The 22,158-nt window shown below is 47.6% G+C and overlaps 1 protein-coding gene across 5 annotated transcripts in view; it reads left to right on the top strand.

Moving 5' to 3' along the window:
* The first annotated feature begins 238 nt into the window (after window positions 1–238).
* Window positions 239–22,158, top strand: part of LOC147710105 (butyrophilin subfamily 2 member A1-like) — a 440,009-nt gene continuing 418,089 nt past the window's right edge. For all 5 annotated transcript variants that reach the window (XM_086920804.1, XM_086920805.1, XM_086920803.1 and 2 more), the window contains exons 1-2: window positions 239–335; window positions 16,626–16,702. In XM_086920804.1, coding sequence (XP_086776930.1) covers window positions 16,627–16,702 — 76 coding nt within the window. In that variant the 5' untranslated portion in view covers window positions 239–335; window position 16,626. The remainder of the gene's footprint in view (window positions 336–16,625; window positions 16,703–22,158) is intronic.

Genomic DNA, 22,158 nt, shown 5'->3' with positions numbered 1-22,158 from the left:
TCGGTGCACTGTTGGAGAAGGGTCAGCAGGTGGAGCCCCCCAGCACATCAAGGGCACAGAGGGCACAGCCATCCCTCCCTGTGAGGAGACATAAGCTGTAATCAAGCTGGCATGAACTCCAGGGGACTGCCCCGGCCCTTCTGTGTATTTAACCCTGCTTCCTCTAAACTGCACTGTTTACATTTCCATATGTGGAAATCACCCCCAAGGCCAGAAATCAGACTTTGATCCCAGCTGTTGCCTTTTATTCCAAAGCTGCAGTCTGGCCACTCTTGTGGGAAGTTTCTTTGCTGCACCTGGTCCCTGAGCCCAGACAGGTTCTTGTCTTCAGGCAGGTGAGTAACCATTTATCAACATTCATTGCATGTCCTTCATGTTGTAAGCATCTCATGGCGCATATTTAAACCTGTTGTGAAAACAGCACAGAGCACTTTTGTCCCTCCCAGGCCACCCTCATTTCTTTTGCTAAACGAGTCTAAGAGGCAACTGCAGCCTGACAAGCTCGCGACATGCTGTGGCTGCAAAGCACTTCACCTCGGGCACTGCAACAAAGTGTAAAACAACTGGGAGTTACAATCTGGAAGGATACAGGCAGACAGGAGACAAATGGACCTGCAACCATTAGAGGGATCTATAATGCCTTTTCAAACAAGCATCGACAAAGCCAACAGCTCCGACATTTGTTCTGTGCATGCATATATTGGCATAGATCACACACATGTAGACCCATATGAAGATAGCAACATGCATATCGATATACAGCGCACCTATAGCAAAACACCTGCATGCATTCATGCACACACAGTTCAACACACAGACAGAAACATACACAGTCCAGGCATACACGTATCAGTGCGCACATGACCTACAAATATCAGGGCACATGGAACCCAGACACTACCAGACATGCAGTCACTGACTGATGCACACAAACACTTTAATGCTCAAAGAGAGAACCCTATAGACACACACGGATCCACAACACACAAGGGCAGTCACAAATCACACATGCAGGCTTCAGTCTCTAGACAAATTTACTGACGGAAAGAGAAATCAACAAAGACACGTATTCTGACTTCACCACCATATAATGTTTAACTCCTCTGTGCCCATTCAGTCCTTGGCCTCTTCTTTAGTGATGGGTTTGTTGCATGTAAGCATACTGAGTTTTAAAGACCCTAGCCAAAAGGCAGAAGTGCACCATACCTATTTGAAAGAAGGTAGGTGGGTTCTGAGAAGCGAGGTGGTTGAGCATGTAAGTGTGGGGTGTTTCTGTAAGCCCAGCAAAACATGTATGATGTGTATGTACATGATAGAAGGCAGGGGGTCGGAACAGGAGAAAGATGATGATACCTCAGCTGATTAACAGTGTTGTGATTGGAAATGCTCCAAGAAGGTTGGAGAACAAAGAATGAAAAAATGAAAGAATCATTTCAAATACTGCATCAAACCAAGTCACCAAACCAGATCCAATGTTCTTTAAAAAGATGCACAAAACCGATGAATTAACTATCGTGCATGCAATATCTGCTAAACGTGTTGGGTCTTGCATGTGTAACAGCCCCTGAACTTCTGAAACAATTCTGTCTGTCTGTAGAATATAAACACCAGCCTCTAAAGTCAAAGCGACATCTTTTTGCAAGAGAACAGTCATTAACATGTTTCAATTATCAAAACACATAGACTTCTGGTTTGTACGAGGCAAGGGATGCGACTAGTGCTATTTTAAGGCAGTGGATACAGGGTCATTCCACCACACTGAATAATTTCTGTAACTGTTATCAAGTTCTGCTGTCCGAGCTCCAACCCACAGCAGGTAACATTTGCTAGAAATAAATAAGAACCATTATTCAGGCGTTCTTTATGAGTAGGAATGGAGGCAATGGGGAAACAGGTAAAACACAGCTTAACCCTGGCATTAAAGCACTACACATTCAATGTAAGGATATGGTGTCTCATTGAAGGGAGCATCCAAGAGGATTTCTGCAATATGCTGTGCTGCTATGCAAAACGTCTTATTCATTTTCATTTAAACAAATGTGAGAAAAAGGAAACTTCATTGAATAGAACAATTGTGCATTGTGCATAGTTTCAAACCAGCCAAAGGATTTATATTTCTGACTGTCATGAAAATAAAAGGTTTAAATGGGTAAGGAAATAGGCATGCATAAGCCAAGAGATAGTTGGAGTGTCACTAACGGTAAATGATACATCTTCAGTTTTGTAAGGCTGAAACAGGGCTGCGGATAGAATCAGGTTTTATGAGTACACTCTCTTAGAAAGTGTGCACATTCCATTGTTTTCTTGGTCTAACTGTCTAATTTCATTCTGCTGCACCTTTTTCTGAATATTTATTTCATTCATTATAAATAGTGTATATTCCTGTGGTGAGGAAACGTTTATTTCTTTTAGAACATGGTCAGAAAGAAATCTAAAAAATCCATATCATATTTTCCATAATTAAGTAAAAGGGTTCCTTTCCAGCTATCATTGGCACAGCTTACTTACACTGTATGTGGTAACTATTACAGGTGTGTGTGTATGATAACACTGATCTGGATGATTCAATTTAGTTCCAGGAGTGTTGGAATGAAAACGTTGCATGTAGCTGTCAGAATCATGAGGCCATAAGTCTAGTTTTCAATAGTCAGTTGAGTGGGATTATAGGCTCCATTTTGTATCATCTCATTTATGTGTGAGAAAGACATATTCATTTGGATATGCCAATTATTCAACATGGTCAAGTCGACTTTGGTAAAAAAACAAAAAAGGTTTCTTCAAGTTCCTCATTGCTCCACATCCCAGACAGTTTGTCTATTGGATAGTTTTGTTCAGACAGATTGTTTCTTTCTGAATTATTCAGGCCCAAAATGAGGCCTCTTTTCATTAGATCTGCCTGCAAAAAAGGGGTTCCCCAAATACTTATTTCATCAACATTTACTTTCAAGAATCATATCCTTGAAAGATTTTGACTCAACTCAGTTGAGTAAATCAGCTTGTTGGTAGTGATTATATTTTTTGGAAGATGTTGTGGTCTCTGTGTGAAATGGTAGGCTGAAGGATGTGATCTCTCAGCACTCTGAAAATAGGGGATTTCTTCAAAAAATTAGAATGACTATCAGGGAGCAGGGCCTCACAAGGTTCCTATTGTGTGCAATTGTGAATTCCTCTAGGATAGATAGATAGATAGATAGATAGATAGATAGATAGATAGCTAGATAGCCTATGTGTGAAACAATGGGCGTTGTGGTCATAACAATCAATTTCCTCATAATAAGGATTTTTATTATTCAAAGTAGCTTATGCCTGTAAATCAGAAATCATTCTTTTAAGAGTCTCAATGTCCCAATCATCTGATATAGAACCAGATTTTATCACATCATTCATTGAAACATTTATCACATAAGGCAATTGGAATATTTCAGAGGGTTCCCTAATCTGTTATGGAATCTTTTCCCATACTGGGGCACAGGATAAGCTGCAATGTTTTCAATGTAAAACCTTCTTTGGGCTCTGTGAGATTAAGAGTGAGGCTACCTACACTTCAAGAACCACAGGTGAGGCAATTGTCCTTACAGGGATAAAAAGTCCATTAAACAATGAGTATCATTGTCAACCACAAAAGGAGAATAACATTTCCCAACGTGATCCAGGCGCAGGACCGCAGTGAAATCAAAAACTTGTCCCAAAACCATTAACAAATGCAAAGCAGTCTTTGGTGGTAAGAGACTGTATAAAGGGTTGAAAAATCTGTGAAATATCCAGAGTTATTTTAAATATTGTTGGTCTGTTGAGGCTCTTGAAAGGGTACTTTTCCAAATGATGTCGCATCAGATTGAATTTCATAGAAAACTATGGAATTAGGGTAGACAGTCACCACTGTCATGTTGTCAGCATCAGCTGTATATGTTGAACTCAATGTTCTGTGTAGACTGTTGCACTCAATTATCCCCAGCCGGGAAATCAAGCCAGTCATGTTACTGCTTTATCCATGGAATACAGCATTCCGAGTCGGGAGAGGCTATGAGGCACTACTCTGAACCTTTCTTGGTCCCTTCCAGTGGTCTGCTGTAGAGAACTAGCCACATAGTGTTCTTTAATGTGATCAATAGACACTTGTCTGGTTATTCTTGATCCAGGCAAAGGAGACAGTATAACAGCTCTGTTACCTTTTCCCCCCAGGAACAGAGACAGGTGGTCTGTAGGATGATTCAAAAGCTTGCTTGCCATGGAGTTTCTCATGAACTAAGTCCCAAACTTTGGGAAACTGACTGTCAGCAGCACTGATAACCTTCTCTTCCCAGGTGGAGACGTCAGAGTTGTTTGTATTAGACAGCATGTCTCTGATGTCTTGGATACTCTGTAAAACATTCAAACATTCCTCCATGTCAAATATATCTTTAACCGCCACCTTTTCAGGGACATACATAGGAACTTCAAAGAGAAACTCATATGAAGTGCTTCCTCCCAATACTCATCTAGGCAATTTATTTAATTCTCGCAGATTGTGGTACCAGCTACGACCTGAGCTTCTGTCCCCAGCAGGCATCGCCTGTTGAAAAATTCCACTGGCGCTCTCTGCAATGCTGTTCAGTTCAGCTTTGAATGGGCTGCTTAATTGCAGATAAACTCTCAGAGCAGACATTGAATCCATGTAAGCCTTAGAGGCAAATGCAGGACCATTATCTGAATAAAATGAATGAACTGCCCCCATTGACACTAGAAACTGCAAATCTTTTACTACTGCTGAAGAGCTTGCTTCTGTGGCCAAACCTATAGGAATTCAGAACATAAAACACTCGCTACCAACATATACTTTTTTTTTTTTTTTTTTTTGTTTGGGCGTTCAAAACTCCTTTATTGCATAGTTAGGAAATTACACTGCTGTGAATGCCCACAACCCGGAGGCTGGCAGCGACAGAGCCATAGGAACAAAGGCTAAGATACAATAGTGTTAGACACAGCCTTGATACCGGCATCCCGGAGGCCCGGTGGTGATAAACCGTACTAGGAGAAGGTGGGAGGGAAGGACGTTTGGCAGGAGAGGAAAGGGAGAGAGAAAAAAAAAAAAAAAAAAAGGGGGGGGGGTAGGAGAGGAGGAGGAGAGGGAGGGGGGAGGAGAGTCAAGGGAGGATAAAGGGAAGAGGGGTGGGAAAGGAGAGGCACGTATAACTCAGGATTGACAGCAGTAGAACAGATTTTTCATTGTTTTCTCCCCAACTCTCATCAACACGGAACAGTGAACCGGAAGGAAAAAAAAAAAAAAAAGGGGAAAGGAAAACACAGAGAGGCCGCACACACTGTCAAGTAGAAAGAAAGAGAAAAAAAAGAAAAAAAAAAAATGGAACAATTCGGATAAAGTTACACATGGAACAGCAAGCATAGATCATAGCGTGGATTTGTGATGGTGATTGTGGCACCCGGAGGGACATATACAGGAACAATGCAGGAGTCGTGAGTCATGTCCTAAAGGGGTGGTAGTCAGGAGGATAAAGCACGAGCGTGGAGTGTATTGGGACTTGGAGAAACAGCCGCACAGACTAGTTATCGCATCAGCAGAGCCATGTAGTAGGGAGGGGACATGTAGTGGATCAGAAATGCAGGACATGCAAGCACCAGGAGCGCATGGCTAAGCGCCCGGATATCCAGTTCAGCCGGTCGCCCCCTAGTTATCAATGCGAAGGTGCGTCGTCGTCATCCTGATGTGACAGGTAGGAGATTAGTGGTTCCCAAATGTCTTTGGGCCTAGTTGGGAGCGGTAGGAGTTCAGAATAAGTGACGTGTTGGACCTGACAGTGAGTCATATCCGAGAGCCACTCCTTAAACTTGGGCGCTCTGCCTCGGCCCCAACGACATGCCACACGTCGTTTAGCCAGGAGCAGAGCAGTGTCAATGAATTTCCTGCTGGATTTCGGAAAGTGTGGCGTGTGCCCCAGCAGAGCAATAAGCGGGTCTGCTTCCACAGTAACCTTGGTCATCGCTGTCAGGGCCTCCGTCACCTGTTGCCAGTACGCCCGCACAGCCGGGCACTCCCAAGCGAGGTGCAGGAAGCCGGCATGGTCAGCTCGGCAGCGCTCGCATTCGTCAGTGTCAGCGAGCCGGAACCTGAGTTTTTTGACTGGAGTATAATATAGCCGCTGGAGGAACCTGTAGTGAATCATCTTGAGCCTGCTGCTTGCCGATATCCTGGCAGTGAGCGTGCAGCAGTACTGCCACTTCTCATCAGTAAGAGCGGTAGGTAAATCCTCACTCCAGGCCGCTCGAGCACCTGTCTCAAGAGGGTCAATGTCTGACCGAAGTCGGCGGTATAGGCCGGAGACCAAGTGCGCCCCATCCTGCGAGCTGAGCAGAACGTGTAGAGGGCCCAGGGGTTCTGGCTCATGGGGATAATCCGGAAGGATATCCTTCATCCCCTGTCGGAGGCGAAGGTAATAGAATATGTCGAGAGGGGAACAGGCATGAGTGGCAAAGAAGATGTCTATGGACTTAAAAACATTATTCGAAAACAGATCACCCCAGGTGATAATGTGTAATCGACCGCAGAGCAGCTGGAAACCACGTTCTTGCAAAAGTGCGAGTGAGGGGTGGAATGTCAGGGGTAGGAGGGGAGAGTAAAGCAAAGAACAGGAGAGTCTCCTGGTCAGGCGGCGCCAAGCGTCCAGGGTGCAGGAGACCGAAGTGTTAGGAGTTTGGATCAGCGACTCTGGGCAATGAAGTAAGCCGTTGAGTGGTATGGGATGCACGATCCAGTCCTCCACTGCCAGTTGCGGCATGAAGGGCGTGGGAACCATCCAATGAAAAGCAAAGTGGGCCTGCGCGCAAAGGTAGTAGGCTTCAAGGTCAGGGACATCAAAGCCCCCGGCCTCGTAAGGCAGTATCAGTGTGGACCATTTCAGCCGCGGGGCCTTGCCTCCCCAGAATAAACGACAGAGCTCCGATCTCAGGGTCTTGAAAAAAAAAGCGCCCGGGTAATACGGGATATTGAGAAAAAGGTATAGGAAACGGGGTAACACAACCATTTTGATGAGGGACGCCCTACCAGCCATGGAGAGTGGCAGAGTGATCCAGCGGTCGACTGTGGCAACAAGAGATGTAATTGCTACTCCGTAGTTGGAGCGAAGGGTCTCCTCACGATCCCGCGAGATCTGAATGCCTAAGTAGCGAAGGTCCGAGCGGCACCATTCGAGAGGGTAGTCGAGGGGAAAGTGAATCACAGAGGGCGTGAGGGGAAAGAGCTGGGACTTAGACCAGTTTATGTGTATCCCCGACATGCCCCCAAAAGCTACAAACTCCCTCAGTAAGGGGTTGAGATGAAGTTGAGGATGTTTAACATAAAGGGTGATGTCATCCGCATAGAGGGAGACATCTATCTGGCGCTGTAGGCACTGCACAGCACTCTCCCGGTGCAGCTGACGAAGCCGACATGCAAGAGGCTCAACCGCAATCGCAAAAAGAAGAGGGGACAGAGGACAACCCTGGCGCGTGCCCCTCGTGATGTCTATCGAGGGGGACAGCTTACCATTGACGAGAACTCTCGCCGTCGGTCGTGTGTAGAGGAGTTGTATCCAGGAAAGAAACAGCTTGGGGAAACCCATACTCGATAGCACTGAAAATAGGTAGGGCCATTCGACTGAATCGAAGGCTTTGGAGGCGTCCAAAAAAACGGCAGCGACCGGGAGGTCAGGGTGAACTGTGCAGAGAAGCGAAAACAGGGTGCGCAGGTTATGGGACGTAGAGCGTCCGGGAACAAACCCCGACTGGTCTGGCAATACAATCCTAGTCATGAGCAACGAAAGCCTAGTAGCCAGTACCTTGGCTAAGATTTTCACGTCGCAATTTAGGAGAGAAAGGGGGCGATAAGAGCCACAGGAACAGGGGTCTTTACCAGGTTTGAGGAGGGAAGTGATGACCACTTCACGCATGGAACCTGGGAGAATGCCATCAGCAAGTGATTCCTCATATACTTCACGAAGGACTGGGGCCATTATGTCGATATAAGTTTTATAGAATTCGGCCGGTAGCCCATCTAGTCCGGGCGCCTTGCCATTATTAAGGGACATGATGGCTTCACGAATTTCGTCCAGTTCAAACGGGGCCGCCAAGAAGGCCCTATCGCCGTCACTGAGCCAACAGAGTGCCACATCGCTCAGATAATCAGCGTAGGGCATCTCCTCTGAAGCGGTGGTAGTGTACAGATTGTGATAATGTGAGGTGAGGGTGGCTAATAGCGCGTCCGGGTCCCTAATCGTGTGTCCTTGGCTGTTAGTGAGTTCCAGTATGGCATTACGATCGCGGGGAACTCGGGTCAAGACTGCCAGAGCTTTACCCGGGCGGTCGCCCTCACAGTATCTCCGAGCCTGCCAGTGTTTCCCCTTGAATCTCGCCTCCCTGTCGGCCTCCTCTTCATATTTGGTCAATGTGACCCTGAACTCCGCGTGTAGTGCAGGGTCATCCCCTGCGACCATACGGTTCTCCAGTGCTCGCAGTTCTCTGTGCAGTTTACGGATAGTGGCCTGTATGTCCCGGAGGACCCCAAAGCTTTTAGCCATGTAGAAACCTCTGACAGTCACCTTAAAGGCCTCCCAAATGTGCTCCACCGAGGCGACCGACCCCTTGTTCCTTGGAAAGAAATCCGCAATTTCCTCCCCCAACTCAGAACAGAACAGGGCATCCAACAGAGCCGTCGGCTGTAGGCGCCAAGGAGGCCTAGGGCAATCCCACCCCGGGAGTCTAGTATGCATCAGAACTGGGCTGTGGTCAGAGTATGTCCTCGGTAAGTGTGTGACCGCCGAAACCCCAGGTATTATGCCAGGTGTAACAAGGAAGTAATCCAGTCGCGCCCAGGTGCCAGTCTGTGGAGTGAAGTGAGTTCCCTCCTGTCTGACCGGTTGTAGGGATCGCCATATGTCTACCAGGGCCCCCTCAGCCATAATGCCCTCAAGGGCCTCTCGTGCCTTAGGTTTGTAGTGGGCAGTCCCATCAGCTCTGTCCATGCTGGGTACCAACGCCAGGTTGAAATCCCCACCCCAGATGACATGGCGGGAGCCCACGTCTAGGATTTTACCCCAAAGTGTGGTGAAGAAACAAGGCGTGTCCACATTAGGGGCATAACAATTTACAAAAGTGACAGTGTCATGACCCATTCTCCCCCAGAGCAAAGCGTAACGACCTCCCCCATCTACCAGTTCCCCGCATTTGTGAAACGGAACAGTGCCCCGGAGTAGGATGGCCACCCCCCTGGCATACGTGGAGTAGGATGAGAAGGTACGGGTGGCAGCCCACCTACATGCAAAGGTGGTCCGCCCTTGTGGCGACAAGTGGGTTTCTTGGAGCATAGCAACATGCACATCATGTCTAGTGAGGTATGCAAGAACATCCCGGCATTTCCTAGCATTATTGAGCCCACGGACATTCCACGACAAGCAGTGCAGCTGCGCTACAGACCCCAAAACCGCCATTTAGTGTGATGTAATGTAGTAGCATTTCTCCTGCAGAGCAGTGCAGGCAATAGCAAAGGACTCGAATCCATGTGAGCAACAAGAAATAACATAAACCAAAAACAGTTTCCGGTGTGCAGGCCTCCCCCATCCCAACGGATCCCCCCCCCCACCCACTACAGCGCCCCGAACTTGTCTGCAGCCAGTCAGTCCCACCCTCAGTCTCCCACCCTCTCCCCCCCCCCCCAACATCAAAGTCCAACATAGCAACAGTCATCATGGGGTGCACCCAATGGGGTAACAACATCGAGGGCGCACAACCGCTGCACCCGCCGATGGCCTCCAAACACTGTACCGCCCTCGGTGGAGGCCAGGGCTAGGTAAGCGGATCTTGGTATACGTTACCACAGAAGTGTCCAGGCACCGCCAAGTCCAGTCGAGGAGTCAGCCACCTCGGAGCAAGCAGGATGAAGAAGTAGCATGCCAGGACGAGGTAGGCAAAGGGTCAATTCAGGTAGATGGTCGTGGTCAGTTGTCGTTCTCCGCAGCAGAAGGATCATCATCCCTTAAGTCAGCAGCCGCAGCATGGTCGCCACCTCTGGCCCTTCGGAGTGATTTCAGGTAATCCTCAGCTTTTTGGGGGTTCGTGAAGAAACGTTGCTTCCCCTGATGCGTGATTCGCAGTTTCGCTGGGTAGAGTAGGGCGTAGTCCAGTTGTGCTTCACGTAATTTTTTCTTCACAGGGAGAAATTTGCGCCGTTCCTCCTGGACCATAGGGGTAAAATCCGGGTAGATAGAAAATGTTACACCATCATATTGGAGGGTTCGTTGAGTGCGGGCAGCCCTCAGCGCCACATCGCGGTCACGGTAGTTCAACAATTTGGCGATGATGGGCCTGGGTGGTAGGCCAGGCTTAGGAATAGGCGCCAAGGACCTATGTGCGCGTTCGACAATAAACTGCGGTGAGAAAGCATCCTCGCCTATGGATCCCTTGAGCATCTTCTCAACGTAGAGCTCCATCCTGCCCGTGTTGGTGGACTCCGGAACGCCCGTGACGCGGATATTGTTGCGTCGGCTACGGGCTTCCAAATCCTCGTTCTTAGCTGCTATGATCCTGAGGAGATTGTCCATGCGAGCCAGCTGTGTGGTATGGGTGGAGGCGACATCGTCAGCGTAAGAAATGCGTTGCTCCGTGGCCGCGAGCCGTTCCTCATGCCGATCCACCCTGTGGACCAGAGCGTCAAGTCTAGCTGTCACACCATCCACTTTCTCCACCACGGTGGCGAACCCCTGCCGCATCTCCTGAAATAATTGGTGTAAGTCGAGTTCCTTGGCAGGTGAGGAAAGAGTGGAGGAGGAAGCGGCGCCAGAGCCAGGATCCGCAGGAACCGTCTTCGTGGATTTCTTTGCGCCATCGAAGCTAATCTTTGTTTGGCGGTTCTCAGGACGAACCATCTTGAGCTACTAGATCGGCGCCGCCGTCCGTCCAGGCCGTACCAGCACAGTGCAAGCCGGGTCCAGTCGGGTTGGGATGTCGAAAGATCGTGAAATGACCTGTCTCAAAGACCCGTAGGCAGGAGTGTCCAACCGCGGTACAGAAGGGCAGTGCGGCACGCGTAACCTCAGTGGCGGCAAGCAGGAGGGGTCAGGCCGGAGGCCGTCCGCCCCGCAGCTGCGACAGGACGGCAGTCCCAGTGTGTGTAGGCAAGGCCACGGCAGCACAAGGGCTCCCCGGGGAGGCAGGTCCGATGGTAGGCCTGGGTGCGGGGAAGAACGCGTGGCCCGCAGTCCCACAGAGGAAGGCCAGTGGTGGTGGACCCCCGGGAGCAGTGAAGGTCCGAGTGGCAGTGAGGCCGTTGGCGCCCAGGGACCTCCGCAGGAGCCGGAGGATGAGCAGGCGGGCCGGCGGGCACCGGGGCCCGAGCAGGTCAATCTAGAGGCAGAGGTGGTGGTGCAGGAATCTGACAGGCCCAGCTGGGGAGACTCTTGGGAGCAGTGAAGGTCCGTGTGGCAGTGAGGCCGTTGGCGCCCAGGGACCTCCGCAGGAGCCGGAGGATGAGCAGGCGGGCCGGCGGGCCCCGGGGCCCGAGCAGGTCAATCTAGAGGCGGCGCGGGGCCACGCAGCTCACTCCGGCAGCAGCAGGCAGGTAAGGGCAGAGGTGGTGGTGCAGGAATCTGACAGGCCCGGCTGGGGAGACTCCTGGGAGCAGTGAAGGTCCGTGTGGCAGTGAGGCCGTTGGCGCCCAGGGACCCCAGCAGGAGCCGAAGGAGGAGCAGGCGGGTCGGCGGGCCCTGGGGCTCGAGCAAGTCTATCTAGAGATGGCGCGGGGCCATGCAGCTCACTCTGGCCGCAGTAGGCAGGCAGCGCAGGGCAGCAGCGGGAGGCAGGGTCCACGGGAGGAGCGTCACTCACCCTTCACAAGAGTGCGGCGGTATTCTCAGACGGCCGCCGGTAGTAGGCCTCAGCTCCGCCAGGCTATGCCGCTGTCCGGGGGTTCCGTAGGTCCGACGTCCGTTGGGGGCAAACCCTGCAACTGCTCGCTACGGAGGACCAGCGGCCAGGCGGCGGATCCCCAGGTCACGCTACAGTCCGAGGGCCCTGCACAGGGGTCGTGAGCTCCGAGGTAGGCGGGGCCCAGCGCCGCGTGTCAGGCACCGACCTCGCGCAGGACTCCACAGCCGACCTCAGCGTCCAGCAGCGACCAGGGCACCAGCCGGGCCGATGTCACTCGGCAAGATCCCCGCCTCTTGCGATAGGATCTGGACAGGCTCCTGGGCGATTGTGAAGGGCAGTATTGTGCTTCAGGTGACTGTGTCTGGGGCGATGCCAGTCACCCGTGGCAGAGGATAATCGAGGATCGATGGCCAAGGTGCGGGAGCTGCAGTATCAAGCAGCCATTCCGCGTGTGCGCCCTCTAGCGCCCCCCGCTACCAACATATACTTGAATGGGTTAGCTGGATTGATGGGACCGATGTGGTCAAATAAATCACCCAGAAGGGGCTATTCGAAATCATGAGGAGAATTGGCAAAAGTATTTTTACAGTGGAGTGTTTAATCTTTTAACAAATGTCATACTGGCTAACATAGTCCATAGTATGTTTATATAAACTGGGCTACCAGTAGTGGTTGCTGTAGCATTACTAAAGTTGCTTTAATTACTGCATGTGCAGAAGCCCACCGCTTATGTGCTTCTTTGATGAAAGCTAAACTAGACAGACTATTAGGTATTATTACGTCTCCCACTGCGGATAATGTGAGCACAGAAATGTTATCTGAATTGAGGGTGTAGGAGTATTTGAGAGTAAAACCTTTAGGAGACTTCGCTGCTTGCTTGGTTGCATTTATGGCTGTTCAATATCTGTGTTGATCTTTGTTTAAGATCTGGTTAAGACTGCTACTCTGACGGTCTGAAATGCAGCTTTTGCGACTAGGTCAGCTGCACAGTTTCCTTTAGCGTGAAAGCCCTCACACTGATGGCCTCAATGGTGCCTTACATGGACAAATGGAAGCTCGTCTTCGTAAGATAGCTTCTTTCCCCAGAGCTGTTTATTCTTTATAGGTTTTCCCTTTGAATCTTTGATTCCATTCAACCACTAATGCTGGAAATCAACGTTGTAACCCTGCACACAAAAGGATGAACTAGACACAATAAGTGTGGGAACAGATGAGTCAGCCTTTTGAATGCAAGTAACAGGGCATGTAATTCTGAATGTTGTGCAGTGCTATCACCTATGATTTTATGGTGAGTGTGCTGTGGTATGATCTCATCATCATGCGCTACAACTTGTAAAGCAGCACAGGCTGTGGAGTTTTGTACTTCATACCTAATGCAGGTTGGGCAGAACCATCATTATAGCATATGCTCTGGTAAGACTCAATGGGTAAAGTAGCAAGAGTCAGAACAACATCTTGTGCATGTAGAAGGAAAGCTTGTGTGCAAAGAGTTGGATCATATTGAAACTTTACATCCACTGTACCCATCTCTTGAATATGGCCTGAGCATTAGGAATGCTTGCTTTGGTGGCTGCTTCTAGTGCTGGTACGGGAGAAAAAACAAATATATGTTTTCCCTCCTTCAAAATAGATGTTTGCACAGCTGCAAGGATTTTTTCAATAGAAGCACAACAAGCTTTGCTAAGGAATACAAATGAAACTTGTAAGCAATAGAAATGATAAAACGTATATGCGTTTGTACCAAGTGCAGGTTGGGGGCAAAGTCCTTGGAATCCATTCTAGAAGATATCACACATACAGAATGTTTTAACTTTTAAAAGCATTGCAGTGTAGATGATCTTTTAAAGATGATTGACTGATTTTTTATTATTATAACATATCAATGTTTGAGTTTGTTCTGTGTGGGAATGCAAGGACAGATTATAGCAATGAGAAAGTCACATTATTAAAGTTTACACTTCTTGTCTCACTAACTTGGTACTGAAATAAGTAGTTTATATTTCCAAATTATATTCTGTGAATGCCTTGCCACATGGTGTGATGAGAGCCTAGGCAGAGGCGACTGGTGAAAGTACTATACAGTTTGGTGAAAAGATTTATGTAACAAACATTGATTTGTAGGACCTATTGCTGATCTTTGTACAACTGTGAGGAATATTTATACTGACCATGTGAATCTACACAGTGAAAAAAACAGATAATTAGAGGATTTTGCTTGAAAGAGATGACAATGCCTGTACACAGTCAGTGAGGAAATATTTCATTTATGTGTAGAGAGCATTAGAAATTAGAAAGACAATGGAGGAAAAACTATGATCCCGCCATCTAAAGCCAATACAAGCTGGCTATTAGACAGTACCATAATGGGAGCATCCAAGCCCAAGACAAATATTTTGATGGAAAAATTAATTCAGCATGTATCTCCTCAAGAGAGCTATTTAAGGTAGTGCGCTCCTTAACCTCCACTGATCAGGAAACTAACAAGCACTCCTCATTCAAAGAGAGATGTAATCAGATGGGGAAACTCTTCAAAAATAAGGTGGAAATAATATTTAACTCCCTGCAAAGAAACAGTAGTCCAAACAGTGCTGATGTTCACCCTAGTATCAATGATAACATGAGAATTAAAACAGAGACTAGATCTAAGTGAACAAGATATGACCTCAATCCTGCAGAAGATTAAATCTGGTCTCCACAAGACCCGATTCCACCAGACATCTTGCTGCAGGTAGGGAAAAGATCTAGGTCTACCACTGCAGCACTCATATCACTCTCTCTTACACAAGGGATTATCCCCAAAACCTGGAAACACACCATAATCCAGACACTGCTGAAAAAGCCCCATTTTGACCCGGCAGAGCCAGGGAATTATCAACCAATATCACTTTTGCCACTGTTAGGCAAAATAACTAAAAACACTTCAATCAGGCCCTGTCCATTATCTAGAAGAGAATCAGGTGTTGCATACCACTCACATGGGTTCTGACTGCAACACAGCACAGAGTCAGCCTTGTTGGTGGTCACAGAGGAACTAAAGGAAATCCTAGACCGGGGGTGCACAGCAGCTATCCTGCTTCTCGATCTTAGCGCTGCGTTTGACACAGTGGATCACTATACCATGATCCACAGGCTAAAGGAAGAGGGTATTACAGGCTCTGTGCTTAAGTGGAAAACCTCATTTCTAGAAGATAGATCCTTCCAATTACTGGAAGGTGAGCACCTATCTAACACCCTTCAAATCTCGTGTGGAGTCCCACAGGGATCTGCATTAAGCCCGACACTATTTAACCTGTATATGCAACCACTAGCAGAGATAGTGCAAGATTTTGGATTATCCATAGTGTCATATGCGATGACACCCAGCTGATTCTATCAGTAATGGAAGGTCCCCAATCCATACACAACAACCTGGCACCGTGCATGGTACAAGTAGCATATTGCATGAATAAGTGTAGCCTAAAGCTGAATGGAGGAAAAACAGAGCTCATGTTCTTGGGCAATAAGGCGGTCGCAAGCAACATTATCAGCTGGCCTCCAGAATTGGAAGAACCCCCGGTCCCAAAGAATGCTGTTAAAAATCTGGGAATATGGCTAGACGAAAGTCTGTCCATGGAAACTCAAGCCAAGAAACTATCAGGTGTATGCTTTGGACTTCTGTGCATGCTCCGGATGATCCTTCCTCTTATTCCTGAACATACTCGCAGAACCATGGTCCAGGTCCTAGTGATGTCGCAGCTGGATTACGGTGACTCTGTGTCTTGGCGCACCCATATACGATATTGCTGCACATCCCAAGACAAAAGTCAGCTAAGGCAGCCCTGAAGACATTACACTGGCTCCCTATCCAGGCCAGGGTCGAGTTCAAGTCAATAACTATTGACCATGGAGCTATGAATGACAAAGGTCCGGCCTTAATCGAAAAGCTTATCCCCCACTGTATCCCAGGCAGACCCCTAAGATCCTCTGCAGATCTACTCACAAAACAGACTAGGATGAAGAGATCTAGGTGGGGCGGTAGATACTTCTCGCAACTAGCTCCTAGCCTGGGAAACGCACTGCCTATGGAACTGCGTCTGTTGACTGATGAATTGGCATTCAGGAAAATACTTAAAACTTGTCTCTTCCTTTAATATCCTTGCACCCGGACTGCCAACTTTCTCCTAGTGCTGGGAAGCCTTTGGGCATCCATGCGCTCTACAAATCCATAAACAGAGCTGAACGTAGGCCCAGTGGGGAGGACCCTTACCTTGTATGTGTTGTTATTGTTAGACTGAATCCCGAGTAATAATCAATTTGCAGTTCATACCATAGTTAATACTAAGGAGTGACAGTGAAGTGAATCTGTTCAAGCAAAATAGTAGAGGTGTAGTTAGTAGCTTTTTGGGGGTATGTATACTAAGCATAAGATTATTGTGATCTGAACTAATAGTATGAATTTCTTTCTCTGTTCATTTTGTTAAATTGTTAAGACATTGCATACAATAATATCTCACATTTTGTTTCATTTTTAATTTTGTAAATTTAATGTATTTTTAACTTTTATTGTAAAGATGTGTTTGGTAATGCACATCTGCCATATTGTGTCAAGTATAAGCATGGCAACTCTTAGCAAATATTGCGCCTTCTACACTAAACCCTTAGTGAGAAGTGTAGTTATTTCATTCATTGCATTGTTTTGTTCATCACTGTGATCTCTATGAGAAACCTGTGGGATTTGTTCTTTCTCCTCTCAGAATGATGGCCCTTCCGTGCCTGCCAGGACTCTTCTCACTGCTGGTGCTGTGTCTGTACCATGAAACACCTGTTTCAGGTAGGTTAACTCTGTTTTCTTGTTTTATAATTTCTGGCCTTATTTATTTTTACAATCCTCCAGTCTAGCAGAGTCCCTGAACCCACCACATTTGTGGATGAAAGTCCCTCATATTTAAATACAGCTCCCGCAGTGTAGGGAGGTTTTCTCATAACGTGGGTTCTGCTGCAAAGACTTGAAACCACTTTGGGGGAAACACACTGTTAGACTCTCCACCAAAAGATCACTGAAACAATATTGTGGTAAAATATATATGTACGTTGTTCTCTGAACTGATTACGATTCCAGATTCAGAAATAATATTAATCTGTGCCAAATATAGTGTTAAATACTGCACTTCTTCCATTTCTAAGTGCACTAAATAAAATATGTTATCATTACGCAATTTACTGACCAACGAAAGAATCGAAGGCTAATCCGACCTTTTGGGATTTGAACTCATGATCTCCAGGCACTGCATTTTGACAGTGGCTGGCATTCAAATTACTGACTCATCCATGTGGCTGACATGTTATGCTGTATGTATTTGTAAAGCGCGCCAGCACTTGTAGGGGTTTCCTGGCACTGAGCAGGTGTATGTGACTAGCCTTGCCTATAGTTGGTTGGTTAATTGGAAAGCCAAGTCTTCAGCTTCTTGCAGTATTCAAGAAGTGAGGAGGAGGCTCTGATGTGGAGTGTGAGGCTGTTCCATGGTATAGGAGAAATGTAAGAGAAGTCCTGTTCTCCTGATCTGGCTGTGTGATGAAGAGTTTGAACTGAGTGTTTTTGTGTGTCAGGAGCTTGTGGAGTTTCCTGAGGTGTGGTGTGATGTGCATTCTGTGTGAAGGTTGAGGATGAGTCTGACTGCCAAGTCCTGGATGATTAGTCTTCTTCTGGTGAGTTTATTGGTGATCCCGGAATAAAGTGTGCTACCAAAGTCCAACTTATTGGTGACTAAAATCTTAGTGACAATTTTTCTAGTGTTGCTTGAAAGCCATTTGAAGATCATCTTCTACATCCTCAGGATGTGGAAGCAGGATTCATTGACGGCGTTGACTTGTGTGGTCATCATGTAAAGTTTGCTGTCCATGATTATTTCTGGGTTCCTGGTGTGGGATCTGGGTGTGGGTGTAGGTCTGAGTTTGGTGAGGTGCTCTTGCTGAAGATCACTACTCTTGTCTTGCCAGTGTTTAGATTGAGACAGCTGCTTTCGACCAGTTAGCAACTTCGGTCATGCAGACGGTAAACTTGTTTCTTGTGTTGGAAGTCTTGTCCGAGAGGGAGAGTAAAAGTTCCACACCGTCCGCGTGGGAGAGGATGTTGGTGTTGTGCGCACAGATGAAGTTGATAAGAGGGATCATGCATGCATTCAAGAGGGTAGGGCTGAGCAGTGAACACTGTGGCATTCTGCAGAGGAGTTTACGAGCTTCAGAGAAGTAAGATACCAGGATGACAGCTTGTGTGATATCCATTATGAAGAAGCAGACCCAGCCAAGTGTGGGTTCTTAGTTGCCTATCTCAAGTAGGCTCCTGATAAGGATGGTGCGTGAGACCGTGTCTTTTGAATACCTCCTAGCAGAAGTGGTGTTGCATAGAGCAACTCAAAGCAAAGGTGGTATATCCATATGGCAGACTTTATAAAAAACTTATATATATATATAACTAGCAGCCCGCCCCGGCATTGCCCGGGGGAGAAGGGGGCTGGGGGCAGCATATTAAGGCTCTGTGCACTCCCGCCCGCACCGACATTGCCCAGACCGCATCCCTCCCGCCTCGCCGCCGCCCACCCCGACATTGCCCAGCCCGCCTCCTGCCTCCAGCCCCGACATTGCCCAGCCCGTCTCGCGCCTCGATCCTCCCGCCCGCCTCCCGCCACCCGCCTCCAGCCTGCCTTTGCCTTGCATGAGCCGCCGGCAACGGACTCCACCGCCACTCCTCGCCGCACGTCACCGCTCCTCCCCGCATATCGTCATTACGTCTAGGTCGCGGTCAGCGCTACGTCGCGGCCAGCGCTTGTTTTAGGGGACTACTTTGTTTACAAAATTAAATTTTTTAATTTACGTTTTTTTAAAAAGTAATGTCGCCTATGTCCATCTACACACCCTGAGGATTCCAACAATGTATTGGGTGTGTGGATTGGCGCCGTGGTTCCCGAGTTTACCTGGCCAAAAGGTGCAAGTTCTCTCTTTATAATAGTAGAATAGATATATATACACAACACCCCTACTCCACTCAGGAAGAAGGCACGCACACGAGGGCTGCAAGGTAAAGGCTTCTTTATTTCATGGGGCCTCCCTCGACCCCTCAACTGAAGAGACACATTTCGGCTGCCTGCGCAGCCTTTCTCAGTCTAGCCAGCGCCATTATCATCGGAACATTTATACCCCCTCACAGTCGTAGACCTAGAAAACATACATGGAATTATAAAAAGAGAGGTTAATCTGGAGAGCAGTATTTCCAATAAAACAACTCCTAATGAGTATTGTTGATTGCTGGAAAATATCAAAATACATTGAGGCACTGAGTGTGGTTGATAAATTGTGTTGTCAATGAGCTCATAAACATGCTTAGTGCAAAGAAATAATACATCTAAAAAGTATAATACATCATTGACCCACATTGCCCTTAGTGATATATCCAAGTCTCACTGATACATCGGGAAAACATCACCTTGCTTCTGTCAAGGACATGCGATACTCGAGAGTCTAGTTTGTTTAATCTCAGATGCATTTGCGCAAACTCCTTCAGAAAATGCTCACCCATTAAAATAAAACAAAACTAAAACATAGTATGTTGTGTTTAAAACAGTATAACATCAAAGGAGTCATCATTCACTCAGCCTAATGAGTTCATGGCAAGAACATATCGTCCGGGCTAAGTTCGTAACCCATGTTTATAATTTAAAACGGGAAGCAATCCGATGTACATCAATTGACCACACATACTGAAGGTATTGGGGCAACCATCTGATACACCACTGGAGGCAAAAATCTCATACTGTGTACTTTTGAACTAAAGTGTCAGCCTCCAAGTGTGAAGATTGCAACAGTAAGGAACTGCCAGTCCCATAATGCCAGTGTCGTGTAATGAAAACAAGGGCAAAATCCCAAGTCCGTGACACCGTAATTAAAAGCTAAACTTCATGTTTCCTAAGTCCCGGGATGCACAAGACTAAATAGAAACTCACTAAAAGAGGCCCGACATGTCTCCTGGGTTCCCAACACGGCTTCATTTATTGGCCATGTGGAATAAACGGTAAATGCAAAATCAAGCCAATTAAAGGTGAAAGTCATGCAGCCTCCATAAAAACCGCAGTGCTAAGTATACCAAACTATTGAACAAAAGTGCAGGGTCAAAGGAGGTCAATTAACAAAAAATGTCTGAGCCAAACAGTCTGATCCGCCCGCCTCCCGCCTCCCGCCTCCCGCCTCCCGCCTCCAGCCCCGACATTGCCCAGCCCGCCTCCCGCCTCGATCCTCCCGCCCACCTCCCGCCTCCAGCCTGCCTTTGCCTTACCTGAGCCGCCCGCAATGGACTCCACCGCCACTCCTCGCCGCACGTCACCGCTCCTCCCCGCATATCGTCATTACGTCTAGGTCGCGGTCAGCGCTACGTCGCGGCCGGCGCTTGTTTTAGGGGACTACTTTGTTTACAAAATTTAATTTTTTAATTTCCGTTTTTTTTTAATTTAATGTCGCCTATGTCCATCTACACACCCTGAGGATTCCAACAATGTATTGGGTGTGTGGATTGGCGCTGTGGTTCCCGAGTTTACCTGGCCAAAAGGTGCAAGTTCTCTCTTTATAATAGTAGTATAGATTAAACTAGCCTCCACCACAGTTGATGTATCTAAGGAGAACTATATAACAGAGGTATTATATCTATAGAAAGAACATCTGAGATAGCATGGAAGAGTGTCTAAGGTAACAATGGATAAAACCCAGATCAGTGACTGTGGGGTGAATGTTTTGCCAATGTGCAACATTCCGTCCATCAGCTTGTGTGTTTTGCTGTTCACCCTATGTGGGAAGGGTATGCCCAGACGTGGTTCCTGTGCTCACTACGCCACTGGAGTCAAGCTATCCTGGCTGATGATGGCTGATAGCCAGAATCCAGTCCTAGGATGCTTGATTACGGGTCCAGGGAAGACATGCCTTGGCAATTCGGGCTGAACTGTTCCCATGAGGCACCGGGTCAAGACTGATTTGCATATGGCCATGTCTGAACTGGGGTGGTGTGATGAGCAAAATAACAATGTATTAAACCCAGATCTGTGTCTGGGGTGAATGTTTTGCCAATGTGCAACATTCCGTCCATCATCTTGTGTGTTTTGCTGTTCGCTCTATGTGGGAAGGGTATGCCCAGACTTAGGTCCTGTGCTCAGTACGCCACTGGAGCCAAGCTATCCTGGCTGATGATGGCTGATAGCCAGAAACCGATCCTAGGATGCTGGATTATGGTCCAGGGAAGACATTGGCTTGGCAGTTCGGGCTGGACTGTTCCCATGAGGCACAGGGTCAAGACTGATTTGCATGGCCATGTCTGAACTGGGGTGGTGTGGTGAGCTAAATAACGATGGATTAAACCCAAATCTGTGACTGGGGATGAATGTTTTACCAATGTGCAACATTCCGTCCATCATCTTGTGTGTTTGGTGTTCACCATATGTGGGAAGGGTATGCCCAGACGTGGGTCTCATGCTCACTATGCCACTAGAGTCAAGCTATCCTGGCTGATGAAGGCTCATAGCCAGAAACCGGTCCTAGGATGCTTGATTACGGTCCAGGGAAGACATGGCTTGGCAGTTCTGGCTTGAGTGTTCCCATGAGCCACAGGGTCAAGACTGATTTGCATATTGCCATGTCTGAACTGGGGTGGCATGGTGAGCAAAATAACAATGGACTAAACCCAGATCTGTCACTCGGGGTGAATGTTTTGTCAATGTGCAACATTCCTTCCATCATCTTGTTTTTTTTTCTGTTTGCCCTATATGGGAAGGGTAAGCCCAGACGTGGGTCCTGTTCTCACTACGCCACTGGAGTCAAGCTATCCTGGCTGACAACGGCTGATAGCCAGAAACCGGTCCTAGGATGCTTGATTACGGTCCAGGGTAGACATGGTTTGGCAGTTTGGGCTGGACTGTTCCCATGAGGCACAGGGTCAAGACTGATTTGCATATGGCCATGTCTGAACTGGGGTGGCTTGGTGAGCAAAATAACAATGTATTAAACCCAGATCCGTGACTGGGGGTGAATGTTTTGCCAATGTGCAACATTCCGTCCATCATCTTGTGTGTTTTGCTTGTAGAATATATACTGCATCGTAGTGTTCCTTATAGAAGTGTGTAATTGACTCTTTTTTAAATTGAAGAAGGGTGGGGGCAATCCTGTGTTGATGGTCCATGTGAGATGTTATGCTCAGAAATATTTTGAGGCAGGGAAAAGTGGACAACTTTCAAGGAGCCGCTGGTAAAGTGA

Source organism: Lissotriton vulgaris, chromosome 5, assembly GCF_964263255.1.
Source record: "Lissotriton vulgaris chromosome 5, aLisVul1.2, whole genome shotgun sequence".
In the NCBI taxonomy this organism is placed as follows: domain Eukaryota; kingdom Metazoa; phylum Chordata; class Amphibia; order Caudata; family Salamandridae; genus Lissotriton; species Lissotriton vulgaris.
Note: the sequence above shows the minus strand (reverse complement) of the source record. Positions and strands in the feature narration are given on the sequence as shown.